At 35.5% G+C, this 15,577-nt stretch overlaps 1 protein-coding gene across 1 annotated transcript; it reads right to left on the reverse strand.

Annotated features, from left to right (window-relative positions):
• Nucleotides 1-2,423: 2,423 nt before the first annotated feature.
• On the reverse strand, nucleotides 2,424-6,198 carry LOC145587569 (LOB domain-containing protein 1-like). Its single transcript, XM_081644295.1, has 2 exons — nucleotides 5,856-6,198; nucleotides 2,424-3,122 (listed from the first exon to the last, which is right to left on the reverse strand). Exons 1-2 carry the CDS (start codon nucleotides 6,102-6,104, stop codon nucleotides 2,760-2,762), a joined length of 612 nt encoding a protein of 203 aa, XP_081500421.1. The 5' UTR covers nucleotides 6,105-6,198; the 3' UTR covers nucleotides 2,424-2,759.
• Between the last annotated feature and the right edge of the window lie 9,379 nt (nucleotides 6,199-15,577).

Raw genomic sequence — 15,577 nt, forward strand, 5'->3', positions numbered from 1 at the left:
CATTTATGTAATTGTTGACACTAACGTATAATTATTGTTTTAATATTTTAGTTTGAATTTAAAAGGGGTCTTTAATGGTTTCAATTTATTGGTTTAATGTAATTAAGTTGGTTTTAAAGTTGAGTTTGGTTTTTTTTTATAACACTATGGTTGATTATATGCTTGGAATCGATGTTGGTTGAACTTGTGTTATTATGAAAGCATGTGAATATGTTATTTGAAGCATGATATAAGTTGAATATGTATGAATCATGGAAGTATGTTTTCAAGTATCAAGAAAGCATGAAATTAATAAGCAAGGCTTATGTATGTTTTAAAGAGCTATGGTTAGAATTATTGTGCATGATTCATGAATTTAATTCTCACTCATTTATTATTGGTGTTGAGTCAAGAAGTTAGTTTATATATTTGTTCGCTCAAGTGAGTTGAGATTGAGCTAAGGTAGTAATCGTGTAATTTTGTGCACAAATTAGCCAAGGAACCTTAATTAAAATGAATAGTATGTGTTCACTAATTAATTCAAGAATGAATTGGAAGTGTACGCGCGAAAGTTATTGTGATTATTCTTGATTTATTGGTTGGACTCTTCACATGTTAAATTGGTAAATCACGTAAAGTGTAAGAGGATACACACCAAAACTCTTGCAACGTATATACCTGGAGTATGAACATATGGGAAGAGTTATGGAGTTTTATATTTAACCATAGCTTCTACAAGGGTACAGGACACCATACTTTATTTATTTATTATTATGCCCTGGAATTCCGTTACAAGGTGACACTAGTTGGTATTCGCTTGGTTAGCTCCCAAGTGAGGGGTCCCTTATTATTTTAAGAGATAGTTAAGGCAAGGAAACCTATTCGATGCGTAATCCAAAGCTATTAATAATAATTAATATTATTAGTTATGAGTCAAAAGTAAGTTGACTTTTGATTGTATGGCAAGCATGTTTTATTTATTTTTATTGATGATAAGATATTCATGTTAGTGTGGTGCATATGTACTCATGGTTTTTATTTCAATGGATTTTTCTAACGCGTTGAAATAAAAATCATGAGAACGTATGCACCACAGTAACATGAATAAATACTAATCATAATTTAAATAAAAATTTAACAATAAAACCCCATAATAATTAAAAAAAAATTATTTATATTAAAATTGATTAGATTATTTTCTAATTTAAATTTCTAATTTTATCATTTTTATCGCTAAGTTGTACAACATATAATTGAACTAGAAATACATTGAATTGAACTATCTCAACCGGTCACGATGGTCTTTTTGCAGGTTAATGATAGGGTTAATGGTCTAAAAAATCTTTATTTTCAAACAAAATCAGAAGTTTTAATGGAGAACTGAAAACGTTGATGGAAAATTTAAGAAACTTCAATGGGTAATCGAACATGGCGAAGGTCTTTAATGTAGAAGGACACAATTCTCGATTTTAGGGGTTAATCATACCCTTCTTTTGGCCTTTTCTATTAGGGTTTTATTTTAATTCGACGTCAAAGCCACTGAAATATGGTGGTGAAGGTAGTGGTTCACAAGCTACTACAATAGAGATGGGGAAGAGCATAAAGAAGATGAGCAGGATAGAGAAGAAAAGACAAAAAAATACGAAATTATAATAAAAAGAATTCATACTTTTTTGTTTTGAAAAGTTCATACTTTTATTTTTATTTACAATAATGCCATTTTGAGATACAAAAAATGTATCTCTATTTGATAAATAAAGTATACTTTTTTTTTTTTTTTTTTAGTTTTGCCCACCCGGTTCACCGGAGCTTAGCTTGACTACATCTGGTTCCGACCCAGATTGCACACCTGGCTTATGGTGGGTGAGTCTCACAACAAGAGTTTTGGGCATTCAGTAAGGCTCAAACTCGAAACTTTCCTTAAGGAGCATCAAGCTGCTTACTAATTAAGTCAACTCTTGTTAGTATTGTAAGGTATACTATTAATACCTTTTTATTATCTGAGCCCACAAACAAAGTTGGGCCATGTTCAACCCAGGCCTGAACTGGGTTAGGATCGTCCATGCTTCAACGTGACCTCCGACCTCCCCAATAATAGCAATACAAATCTTTCTAGTATACCAAGCCTTACTTGGTTAGCATATCATAACAAACACTCCATATTACAATTTTAAAAAATGTAGGCTAATACACAAAAGTCCATCATTTGAACAAGCATCTTGTCACCTTGAATTTCTTTATATTGGGTTGAAATATAAATCTATAACTTTATTTTCAAATAAATCTATAACTTTATTTTTAAATAAATGTGAAAAAGAAATTAAATTGGTCAAAAACTAATTGGAAGAAGAAAGTCATGGATTGCGACTCATAACCCATCACCATTTAGTTAGTGATATTAGGTAACCAAAAAGGCAAGAAAAAAGTAGTTTTAGATTGAATTATAAAGATCAATATATTAGAAAATATAGACTACAACGTTGACAACTATGTGTCTTTTAAAGTTGAAGAGTTTACATGAGAGTTGATACACTCTTCTACTACTCTACTTTAGCTATTATGCCATTACATTATATTTATATAATTATATCCTAACTTTTCATACAAATTTGATCCAAAGCTACTTTGCTTAGAGCTTCATTAATTTACTACTACTAATAATAATATTATACACATTATATTATATAATATATAAATGATCTTCTTTAAATTCTCCTTTGCTCATCATAGCTATAATTAGCATGGAATTAGGAGACTTAATTAATTGACAATTACAATCATCATGTCCAAAGAGGCTCCCAAAGTGATCCTCCTAGGTTGTTGTCGTCGATGAAGCAAGCGTTGTTACTTACACCGCGATTAGGGTGTTCCGGTGACACCGACTGCGACGAGGTGTTAGACGGTGGAGATTCATCATGATCATGTGCACTTTCCATGCATATTAAGGCCAATAAATTAGTTTGTTGACATTTCATGTTCAAAATCTCAGCTTGAGCCTTGGCTAATTGTGCTTGTAGGTCATTCACTTGTTTTTGAAGCTGACAAATTGCTCCGGCACATCCATACACCGGATCTCTTAGTCGTGCATTCGCCTCGTACACCATGCTGCTCACGGCATCTGCCCTTTGTGACTCCGGGAGGTCCTAAAGATGTAATCAAATTCATTAAAACACAATTTTTTATTAAGGATAAAGTTGAGATCATTGTCAAACATTAAACTTCATGTATTTAATTTGTACTTCTAACTTTGCTAGCACAACTAATGCAATTATGTATGGTCAAAGTGTCAAACTAGATTACCTAGTAAAAGGGTTGTCATACATACTATCAATCAAATATTTGATGTGTAGGAAGTTTAGGTTAACCTCATTTTCAGAAATCAATACAAAAACATTAGCTAATTTAATCAGGACAAGTAAACTTGAATAGACACGAACTCTAAGAGTGTGATGAAATAACATTTATTATGTTGGGTCTATTAATGAAAGTCAAGTACACCTGGATATGCGATATCATTTAGAATGACGGATAACCTATATCTTTTTTTTTTTTAATACATTTTTGTAATTTTGTTATTGTGTTATTTGTATCAACCATTAATATATTATTTCTTTCCTTCCACAAATATTGCAACAATTACCATTTTAAGAAGTTTCACAAATATTGCAACATTTCTCTAATTGCACATGTGTTTTTTTTATTTATTTATATTTTTTTAACGTACTTTTTCTCTCCTCATCACATGTGACATGTTCCTATCTTTATTCCTTTCTATCTGTCTTATCTTCTTAAAATCTGTGTCTCTTACTCATGTTGCAATATTAGGAAAATAGAGGATGTTTCTATTAGAAAAACATAGTCAATGTAGTGCATATAAAATTGTGAATAGTGTCAAACTCAAAATGTGTCAACTCAAAATAACAAAGGAAGACGACAAGACGCACATAATATATAGTATTCCAACTACCCTACTGACCTCTTATTTTATTTAAGTCAACTAATTAAATTGTCTATAATTATATGTCGATCAAAGTGTAACACTTAAAAAAAGACGAAAATGAATATAAAAACTTAGGATCATATATAATTCGGGCGAAAGGAATACTATAAAAACTCCCTTAGCTTGTCTTAACCAATGACACTATTGGTCATTTGTCCTTGCCATATTATATTCCTAATAATCAATAATAATTAGCAAGTAGCATAATCAAGAGTTTCAACTAATTTGTCTAAGAACTTAGGATACTATCTCGGACACTAAAGGTGGTTGTTTGAGAGAGCAAAATGATGTAGTCAACAGACAAGAGATATCATTGAGATTGTTCGTTGGGTAACTAATACTACTAACAAATTAAAAGATGAAATTTTGGTAGGTGGTTTGTCAATTTAACCACCTTAAGGTATTATGCCATCCACTAGCTACCATAATATCGACATGGGGTATTTTGGTAATTTGACTAACCAACCAAACTTTATCTAAGTTCTAGAATACTTTAGCTTTATCATTCTTTTGGGAACAATGTCCTAGACAAGGCATGCTTTGCTCCTTGTTGCATTCACACAAATGAACTCAATTCCCTCCAAATTGTTATACCCAAATATAGATAGATTGAGACTAAAATATCAAATGAAAAAAGTTAACAAAAACCCATGTTTGATTTTTCTATTTTGCAAATTTTCTCACACTAAATGTTGATTGTTGCCTTTTAATACGGAGTAGTAAAATAGATGTGACATATATATATCATCTTATACCATCTTATACCATATCCAACTAATGACTTGGGGAGTTGGGGTACTATGTCAATTTTTTAAGATAAATTTAGAGTCTACTTAATTCATCTTATATTAAAAAAATAAGCAGATAAATCAAGATAAATCTAGAATATAAACTCAATGAAATTAAGTTTTAACCAAATTATAAGTTCAAATAAAATGAAGTACCTTGATCAAATAAATTGTAGAAAATAAAGTTTTCTTCAAATTCACTCGCAAATAAGCCAATTATGAGATAAAATAATTTTTGTAAAATAAATTAGTTTAGACAAAAAAAATTAGATGTCAAATTAGTTCAAACAAAGTCTTAATTCCGAAATAATAAGCTGTATATATAATAACAACTTAATGGTTTATCTATGCTTTGGTAATCCCTTTGTCTTTTTTTCCTTAGTCCATATCTGATGTTTCACATACTAAAGTTAAGATCAATGGTGCAATATGGACTCATCAAAAACAAAATATATTATGTGATATAAAGTTTAAAAGTACTCCATGTAAACTCATTACTATGTCCCATCAAATAAGAAAAAAAAAAAAAAACTTGTTTGATTTTCCATTTTTTATGTTTAAAGGAATGTTTATATTCCATTTTCAAAAGTGCATGTTGATTTTTATTTCAATCGTAATCTCATCACAATTTCACCAAATAAAGTGGGGAGAAATCTATTTGTGTTGTCTCATTCATCAAACATTTTAACCAACTACTAACATAATAATACGTTCACATTAAAAAAAAAAAAAAAAAAAAAAAAAAAAAAAAAAAAAAATTCTTAGACTTGTATCGTTTCAAGATTAAAAATCTAACAAATTCTATTTTTCTAGTAAAACCAACGTATATAACAATCAAAATCAACCAATTATGCCTCAAACTACTATTGCACGAGTTTAATCACATACAAGTATACGACAATGCGTTGTTTAGTCACCCAAAATTACATAGTTGCAAAGTATACAACAATTTAATACTTTGCAACTATGTAGTCAAAACATATTTTTTTTTTAAAGAAAGTGACTATAAATTAATATTAAATGCACAAATTACGCAAAAAATAAACAAATTATAAAAAGTTTTGAGTAATGGTTTAAAGAAGGATTACCTGGAGGAATTTAATAATATTGCTAGCCCCAAAAACCCGGTGAGCAATGGTGAACTTGAGTGGTTCAGTGGGAGGAAAGTAAGGTGCCAAAACACATTTGTCAGCGCATCGCCGGCGTAGGATCTTGCAGGCAGCGCAAGGGCTAACAACCACAACCGGCGATGGCAATTGCGATTGCGATTGCGAGGCCGGAGGAGGAGAGGAAGGAGAGGAAGGAGAAGAAGGAGATACAGAGTCAGAGCTGACCATGGTCAAAAAACCAAATACAGGGGAAGAAAGGAGAAAAGTTGAAATGGAGGGAAACAAGCTACTTTGCTTTTTTAACTAGTAGAGGAAATTAAGGGAAAAGTAGTGGAGTTTAGTTTTGTTAAGCAAAGTTAATAAGGTTAGGACTATATATATATATATATATATATATATATATATATATATATATATATATATATATATATATATATATATATATATATATATATATATATATGTAGAGGAATATATTGAGTTTGTTACTTGGAAGTAGAGCTGTCAATTCTGGTAAACAGGTTGGGTTTGAGTCGGGTTAGTGTGAGTCGGGTCATCTCAGGTCGGGTCAATACGGGTTAATGTCATAACATATGCGGGTCGGGTTCGGGTTCGGTCATGCTTGAGTCGGGTCACGTCGGGTCATACATCCTATCGGGTTTGGGTCGGGTTTAGGTCGGGTTAGTAAAAGGTCGGGTTTAGGTCGGATTAGTAAAAGGTCGGGTTATATTCGGGTCGGGTGAAAAATAGGTCAGGTTAAATTCGGGTCTTTACGGGTGTAAACGAGTTAGGGTCGTTCTCGGGTTCAAGTCGAGTTCGGTTCAAGTCAATTATTTACGGGTTATAATCAGGTCGAGTCATTCTCGGGTTCAAGTCGGGTTCGGTTCAAGTCAATAATTTGCGGGTTATAATCAAGTCGGGTCATTTCCAAGTCGGATCATTCTCGGGTTCGAGCCAGGTTCGGTTCAAGTCAATAATTTGCGGAAAACATGTTTCGTCCCTAAAAACATGTTGTGAAACTCACATCTTAAAATTCAAAGTGAAATATTGAAGGAATAGAGTTATGATTCAATTTCCGTTCCAATACCAGTATGTGATAACGACCTATACATATTGATTCAATAACAAGTCGAGTTGAATTTGGGTCGGACCAATAAGAAGTCGGGTTGATTTGGGTCAAGTTTGTAATAAGTTGGGTTGAAATTTGAGTCGGGTTTGTAGCAGGTCGGGTTAAATTCGGGTCGGGTTAGGAACAGGTCGGGTTGAATTCGGGTCGGGTTAGGAACAGGTCGGGTTGAATTCGGGTCGGGTTAGGAACAGGTCGGGTTGAATTCGGGTTTTGACGGGTTAAAACGGGTTTGGGTCAATTTCGGTTCAGGTCGGGTTCGGTTCAGGTCAATAATTTACGGGTTACATTCGGGTCGGGTCGTCTCTAGGTCGGTTAATGTTTGGGTTCGGGTCTCAAATACTCGGGTCAACTCGGGTCTAGGGTTGGTTTCCGGTCGGGTTAGGTCGGATTTCGGTCACCATTTTTTTCGGGTTCAGACAGGTCGGTTAATAGGTCGGGTTAGGGTCGGTATTTCGGATCGGGTCAGCTTTTGACAGCTCTACTTGGAAGTAGTTGGTAGGAGTGATTGAGTGAAAGTGTTTATATAGATGATGTACATGTGACATCAATACTTTGGGAAACATTTCTTCTTAAATTCGGCTGGTCGAAGATAGGGGCTTTCACTTCGACACGTCGACGCTCGTGATCATATTAATAAGTTGTATAAATACGTGGATGTTGTACATATTAATACACTAGATTAGTCCCGTGCGATGTACGATTTTAAATTAAGAAATAAATTATAGACTCTTAAGCACATGTTGAGAGAAAACAACTACTTTCTCTGTAATACTTTCTAATTAAATATGAAAATACAATTTTCAAAAATCCATCTTTTTATATTTTTTTTTTAGAATCAATTAAACTATATTATTAACTATTTTTAACAACTACTTGTAAATAATAAAAAAGCGTAATATGCATAGAAAACTTAAAATTTAAAATTCAACTTGAATTTAATTTTCAAAACAATGTTAAATAGGGTAGCTTAAAAGGGGGGGGGGGGGGAAACAATGTGACACCATCCTTGCATTTTGCCGGGAAAAAATTAAATAAGAGAGTGACACGTAAGTAGTGATGACGTCAGCGGTTGTTACTTTAGTAATATTTATAGATTTGACAGTGAAAAATTGGGTTGTTACATGAGCTTTTGCTGGTTGTTACATGGGTTCACATTGGGTCAATGCCCCAGTTTGTTTGTCATAGGATACAAATCATAGTATTTAATAAGATTATAAGAGGCATATAATCATATTAGATTGTTAGTATTTTACTTGTAATAGATGAAAAAAAAAAATTGGATATTTTTCAAATAATTTTTCTTTTAAGCCAAGCAGAAAAACAATATTATTAATTAAAGATCAAGCTTGGTTCTTTCAAAAAGATCAAGCTTGGTGACTTTGAGGGAAAACGTTCATATAAATACATTCCGTATCAAAATTAGTTTCCCACCTAGCAACTAAATGCTCCACAAGAAGAAAAATCTTGACAAATACTAATGATCTCCTCATAGAACAGAACAATAGGTGTCGCACCTTCTTGCTTATGCTGAATAGCACGAACCACGTTCCAAGAGTCACTCTCAAGCACCACTCTCTGGAATTACAATCTCAGAGCAAGCTGAAGACCGTAAGAAGCTAACCCCATCACCAGCAGACACATGCGTATCAACGTTAATATTTACGGCTGGATCAAGTGGAGGAGACCATCTTGCAGGATTTGGACACGCACCAGCATGGTTACTAGGCATACAAACCTTCGCTTTGTACGCAATACAGGCTACAACCAGCTTAACAAACCCAGCAGCCACACTAACAGAGTCCAACTCCTTAGCCTCACCATACACCTCCTTATTCCTACAATGCCAAGCTGCCAAGTTAGTGAGGCAAAGACCCGTAACTTCTCCTTATCCAGACGGTCATCCACCCATTCGAACCTCTCAGCAAATAATATGGCAGGAGCATCCCTAAGCAAATCAACAAACTCACAACTCTTCCATATGATAGAGGAGTGCTTGTACATAAATAGAGCATGAATTATAGACTTATCTCCCTGCCCACAGATATTGCAGACCTTCGTAAGGCGAATATGTCGAATGTAGAGCATTTCCAACACCCTGAGACTACCTTTATAGGCCCTCAAAATAAAATGGCTTAACTTTGGTGGACGTCTCATCTTCCGTACCAATTTCAAAAGAGCAATAGTTGTTGGGTTTCGATGAGTCTAACTCACCGCGGAAATAAAACTTGAGCCCAAGGAAAAACTCACAATTAATATAACCAAAAGACATAAATAACAAAATTAGAGAAAAGACTAAATTACCCTTGATGCGTGCTTCGCTCGACCAACGGAGCTCTTACTTGAGAAAGCTAAGCCTCACAAGCGCAACGGCCTCCGACGATATCCACCTATAACACGACCCCGCCCGGTCTCTTACTTGGAGGTCAGCCAAGTCGGACCAAAACACTACTCGAGTAATTAATGAGCTTAAAGGTTTTCTCTCAAGTGAAGATGCCTTTTTGAGCTCTTACTCAAGCGACTTTCTCCAAATCCCAAGGTGGGTATTTATAGAGAATGTCATGAGATAATTCCACTCTCCCATCAATGTGGGAGAGTTGGTAAAATCAATTTTCCCTTTTTATTTTTAAATCAAAAATAAAAGAAAGTAGCAAACAACTAATTAATCAACAAATGGCAATTACACAAGAAGAGGTTAGGTGAGGACCAGAAGGGGAGGGGGGGGGGGATGACAAAATCCTTGCTCCCCGAGGATCCCCAAAACCGACACTCTCACAAGCTGCCACGTGGCGCCCCAGCTTTGGTCACCAAGGCACGCCCAGTTTGCGGCCTTGTGCTAGGCTGGGTATAATAGCCGAATATTTTATGATTTTATATAATATATTTTATTAAAAAAATAGTTTATTTTTATTTATTAAAAAAAAAAACTTTCCTAATCTCATATTTTTATTTTAGATTTCAGAATGATTTAAAACCCTATTTTAATTTAAATACGACTCATTATTTTTAAACGTATATAAACTATTTTAAACCCTATTTATATTCTAAAACCTTAAAGGATATTTTATTAAAAAAAAGAGAGAGAAAGAGATAGCAATATAGCAGCCGGCCGTTTTCCAATTTTGTGCCTTTTATTAGACCTGGCAATCCTGACCCGACCCGTAACCTGAAGTTGACCCGAAATCATTGACCCGAAAATGACCCGAACTCGAACTAACCCGACCCGACCTGAACCCGACCCGAAATGGAGTTGACCCGAACATGACCCTATGACCCGAAGTGACCCGACCCGAATGACCCGAACCGAAATTGACCCGAAACCCGAACTTGACCCGACCCGAAATGACCCGAAACCCGAAGTGACCCGACCCAATTTTAACCCGAATTGATTGACCCGAACTGACTCGAAACCCGAAAAGACCCGACCCGAAGTGACTCGAAGTTATTGACCCGAAACCCGAAATAACCCGACCTGAAATAACCCGACCCGAATTAACCCGATGTGATTGACCCGAAATATAATTATCATTATACGTGAAATGACTAATTTAGGACTGATTATTATATATATATATACATGTATATATATATATATATACGACATATATATATATACATATATACGACATATATATATATATGTATATATATATATATATATATATATATATGTATATATATATATATGTATATATATATATATATATATGTGTATGTATGTATATTTTAATTTATTTCTCTTTAAAATGGTGTAATGGATTACATCTATAACTAATACTAAAAGAACAACCGTTGACATCAGTTATTTATCTAAATTGTACACGTGTCAACTTCTCCTTCAAAATTTTCCTGTCTACACTTTTTTTTTTTCTCTTTCACATTTTTTTTAAGTTGAATAAATATTGACTACTAAATATTTTAATACATAATATTGTACATTAAACTCTTCACAATTTTTTAAATAAACCTTTTGACAACTCTTTACCCAATGAAATATTATTTTACGATTTTTTTACGGAGTATTATTTGAATAGCTCTCCTTTTTTTCATCATATCCGTGCATCGCACGGGATCTAATCTAGTTATAATTATTTATATTACCACTGCTTTCCAAAAATGAATAATTTTATTAGGAGAAAAGATTAAAATTACTCAATAAAATCTTTAAGGAGTAGACTAGTAGAGTACATCAGTACAAAACCCAAAAGTACACCAATAGTTCTTCAATGCACTAATGTATTGTCAACTTTCAGCTTTAAAAAATAAAAATTAGTCCACCGGCAACAATACAATTATACAACTACTAAAGCACATGTATGAATTTCAAAGCATCCCTTATTAGTAACTCGTATATTACATAATGTTAGCAAATTGCAACTTGACATCAAATTAGAGTTTATATATGAACAAATCATGTCACAAGAAACTAATAAAACCCATTCACCAGTCCTGAACCATAAGGATATAGCAGCAGCAAACTATTATGTACACCCATCAAAAACCAAACAAATTGGGTCTAATTTTAAGTGTTTAGATATATATGTATATGATTATATGAACTTACACTGCTCCTGTGGAAGCTCTGCCTCTGAGATGGTTCAAAACGCCAGAAGCCCAAAAGTGTCAACACGGTATATACATGCAAAAAAGGATACATGCATTAGAAACCAATTAAAGATGATTTTGTAGAACTGTGAGTACACTTTGAAATACATTAAGCCAATTAAGGTGCTTGTTTTCCAATCATGTGGATGGCTGAGTTGTAACCAATTTCAGTTGAAATTCATTCCCCATTTTTGAAGTTCTAACCAATTTAACAAGATTCACTCCCATTTTTTAAGTTCTAACCAATTAACAAAAGAATCAAAGAAATATACAATTACCTAACATTTCTAGCTTGAGTTGAGAAGACAAAGAATGGAGTAGATGCTTGAACTGTTGAGCAAATCTAGTGACCAGTGACAAAGGAGAACTAAGAACTTCTCAACAGAAGATGAAGTCTTTCACAATACTAGAAAACAGGGAAATAGCGACGGACTGGTTCCGACGGACCCATTATTCCGTCGGAAAAATCGAATTTTCCGACGGATTTTAATTCCGTCGGTTATTTCCGACGAATTTTACAAATCCGTTGGAAATTTCCGACGGGATAAAAAAAGCAGAAGAGAATATGGAGAATGGGTGAAAACGGCTGTTCTAGCCTCTAGGGTTCTTATTTTTCTTGCTTTGGGTCTTTTTTTTTTTTTTTTTTTTTTTTGTTTAGGAGAATAGGAATTTGGAGTTTGGACCCTTTTGTCAGCTTACTGATTTACTCAAGAAAGACAATTTACTTTTTTTTTTTTCTAAATATTAAAAAGTTACTATTGAACTAAAAAAAAGAGGGAGATTTCCTGCTATTTTTTCAATTGGATATATTTGGAGGGAAGTTTACCCTCTACTTTTTTTTTTTATCAAGTATTCAAGTAAAAATTTTGATTATGGTTTATGGTGGAAAAATTCTCTCTAAATTTTGAAGTGTAACTTTGTAGATTTTGAATTTTAAAAACAATCAATGATGTGATTTCAAATTTATATCCAAATATCTCACTATATATAAATATAAAATAAAGTTCATACTATATTACTATGCAATAACGTTCGAGTGTTCTGCGATTGATCACAAAGCAATACACATAAAAAAAATCCGACTTTTTTATTTTATAAGTATACTATACATTATGCGACAATCAAGCTATATCTTAGAAGTACTATTCCTACTATATTTGTATAGTTCATGAATTTGTTATATAGTTCATTATGCGACAATCACGCTACTGAATTTGTATAGTTCATGAATACGTAGTAAATGCTATAATTGAGTAAATGAGTAATGATCAGTAGACAAAAGACGCTAGACAGCTTGTTTGAGACCATAAGTCATTGAAAGGAATGGTGTCCTTCGAACAAGTGTATTCTTCTGATAGCGGGTTCAGAATTATTAGAAAGCTAATATATTCAGTAAGGTCAAGTGATCGGAATGTCTAGGTGGAGGCCGCTTCCGATCAGTAATATTAATATAATTAGTATTACAGCTTAATTTTGACTGAACCCTTCGGGTCACACCCAAGCAAATATATGCGAACCAACTCGACGAATTAATTCGGAAGAAATTAATTCGTCGCCTGAGTGTTAAAATATTTAGACGTCGGTAATTCGAGCTTAGAGCGTCGAAACCGATCGTCGGAAGTCGAGTCTAAAATGATAAAAGACGAGACGCGCAAAATAATAATAAATCGACCATATTCCCGAAAATACCCCTAGCATCGGAGTGCCCCGAGCATCCGAATGCTAGGGGCAAGACGAGCTAGCACACCGTGCTAGCAGCCCCGGCTAGGCACAGCAGCAGCCGCGCCGTGCCACGGCAGCAGCACCAAACCGCAGCAGCAGCCGCGCACAGCAGCAGCTGGTGCGGGCTGGGCTCGGGCCAGGTGCGGGCTGGTTGCGGGCCAGGTACGGGCTGGTGCGGGCTGGGCTCGGGCCGGGCTCGGGCTTGGCTCGTGGCTTGGCTCGGGCCATAGGGCCATGAATAAAGGGGAAGCTTGGAATATGGGAGTAAGTGGGAGAGGACATGTGGCACAAGGAGAGTATTGAGTGGGGAGCAAGTATGGTCCCCTACTCTCCATGTGGTCCTCACCAACCCATCTTACATGGTAATGCCACTTGTAGATTTATTATTAGTTTGCAATTTTAATTTAATTTAGCTTTAAATTAATTTTTGGAATTTCATGATCCCACATTGATGGGATAGAAATTCCCACTCATACTTTCCTCTATAAATACCAAGCTTGAGATTTGGAGTAAAGTGCTTGAGTGGGAGTTAAAAAGAGCATTCCATAATTTTTGGGAAAACTCTTAAACTCACATAACACTCGGGTTTAGGTCGGACCTTGCTAACCCCAAGGTAGTAGAACTTAAAGTTGTGTTCGCCCATTTGTGGATGGATACCGTCGGAGGCGCGGCGCTTGACGTGCTAGTAGCTTTCAAGTAAGAGCCCCGGGTTTTGGGCGAAGCTCGCTTCGAGGGTAAGATTCGTTATCTTTTCTTTGTGAATATTTATTTATGCTTTGTGATTTTAATTATTGCGAGTGGTTCCTTGGGAGGGGTTGTTTCCGCGGTGAGTCGGACTCACCAAACCCCAACAGTCATAACAATAAATTTATAATGAAACGAATCATGTTAAAACAAATATTCACCTGATTAAAACAAATAAATTGTATGAGTAATGTGTAATTTTGCAATTTACAAAGAGTCCCACTTGATTAAAACTATTATTATTATTATTATTATTATTATTATATCTCAAAAACAAAAGTCATACAACCTACAATAAATTAGTGGGAAGCCGAGATACAATCTGGGCCCCCACTCCTCTAGCTATTGCAAATCCTACCCTAGTGAAGATATGAGCTGCAGCACGAGCCCCAATGTCTTGCATTGTCGAGAACCTCTGAATCCGCTTCAGTAACGCAACAACCTCTTTCTCTAATTCCCCAAGCGAGGAAAAGGAGAATGGAATGAAACCATATCCAATCGCCTGACATCGAGCTTCATACTTAACCCGCTTCCGATGAGCTGCATCAGCCACAACCCGCCCAGGAATGAAGTTAGATAGCCTTGACTGTGTCAAAGGAGAAGACCCTGTCAAATCAACACAGACATCGCGACCACGATCCCATGAAAAAAGTAACACATCCGCAGGTCTGAGGGCCTCGTCGTTCCCTCCAGCCAACCCAATATCAACCTCTTTTCTCGCTGAAATCGTAGAACGATAGCAAACATCAACAAGGGTATCCCGAACAACATTATGCCGATGTCTAATACCCACAATACCAGCACAAGACACCGCGTGATCACCGAAAATATCTCCAGCAAAAACCCTCGAACAAGCAGAGCACAACGTCGAGATAGAGAACAATGGAACACCCAACCGATAGGACAACACACAGCGATAAGTCTTGGCGTTCATCGTCTGACCCAACCCCGAAATAGGAACCGCCCGAAGCCAAGCAGAGGTGTGATCACCCTGCTGTGATTTCCATAATGCTGATTGTCGAGGAGTTAAAGAATAAGCAGATTCTGCAGAAGCGGTAACCTTTGTGAAATACATATCTGCCAATTTCTTCATGAGTTTAGGGGCAGCGACCTCACTAGGATTACTCAAAATGTCAGACTCCACTGTACCATTAAACAGACTCAACGCATCCTCAAAGGCTCGTCCAAGACCAACAATGCCAGCATGCCGAAGAAGTTGTATCTGCAACCCAGCAGACTGTAACCGAGAAGCAAGAAAAGCATAGTGACGAACATCACCAGCAGAATAAACACCAAGCCCTCCAAACACAAATGGTAAGGTGGCAAGCCGCCACTGCCAATCACCAAACCCAGGCCCCGAAGCAGTAACAATACGCTCCAAGGAAGATCGAAGAGCTCCATCAAAAGTGCGCTGAGCCACCTCAAAAGTACTAGGAGGGCAAGTACGCAATGCAAAGTAGAGTTTTGAAACTCCAGTACATGCCCTAAGTAACAACAACTCACA

Source organism: Chenopodium album, chromosome 17 (genome assembly GCF_948465745.1).
Source record: "Chenopodium album chromosome 17, dcCheAlbu1.1, whole genome shotgun sequence".
NCBI classification, from domain to species: domain Eukaryota; kingdom Viridiplantae; phylum Streptophyta; class Magnoliopsida; order Caryophyllales; family Amaranthaceae; genus Chenopodium; species Chenopodium album.

Coding starts and splice junctions, on each gene's coding strand:
- LOC145587569 (XM_081644295.1), bottom strand. CDS start 6,104: ATGGTCAGCTCTGACTCTGTATCTCCTTCTTCTCCTTCCTCTCCTTCC. Junction 3,123..5,855: donor ATATTATTAAATTCCTCCAG/GTAATCCTTCTT, acceptor TTACATCTTTAG/GACCTCCCGGAGTCACAAAG.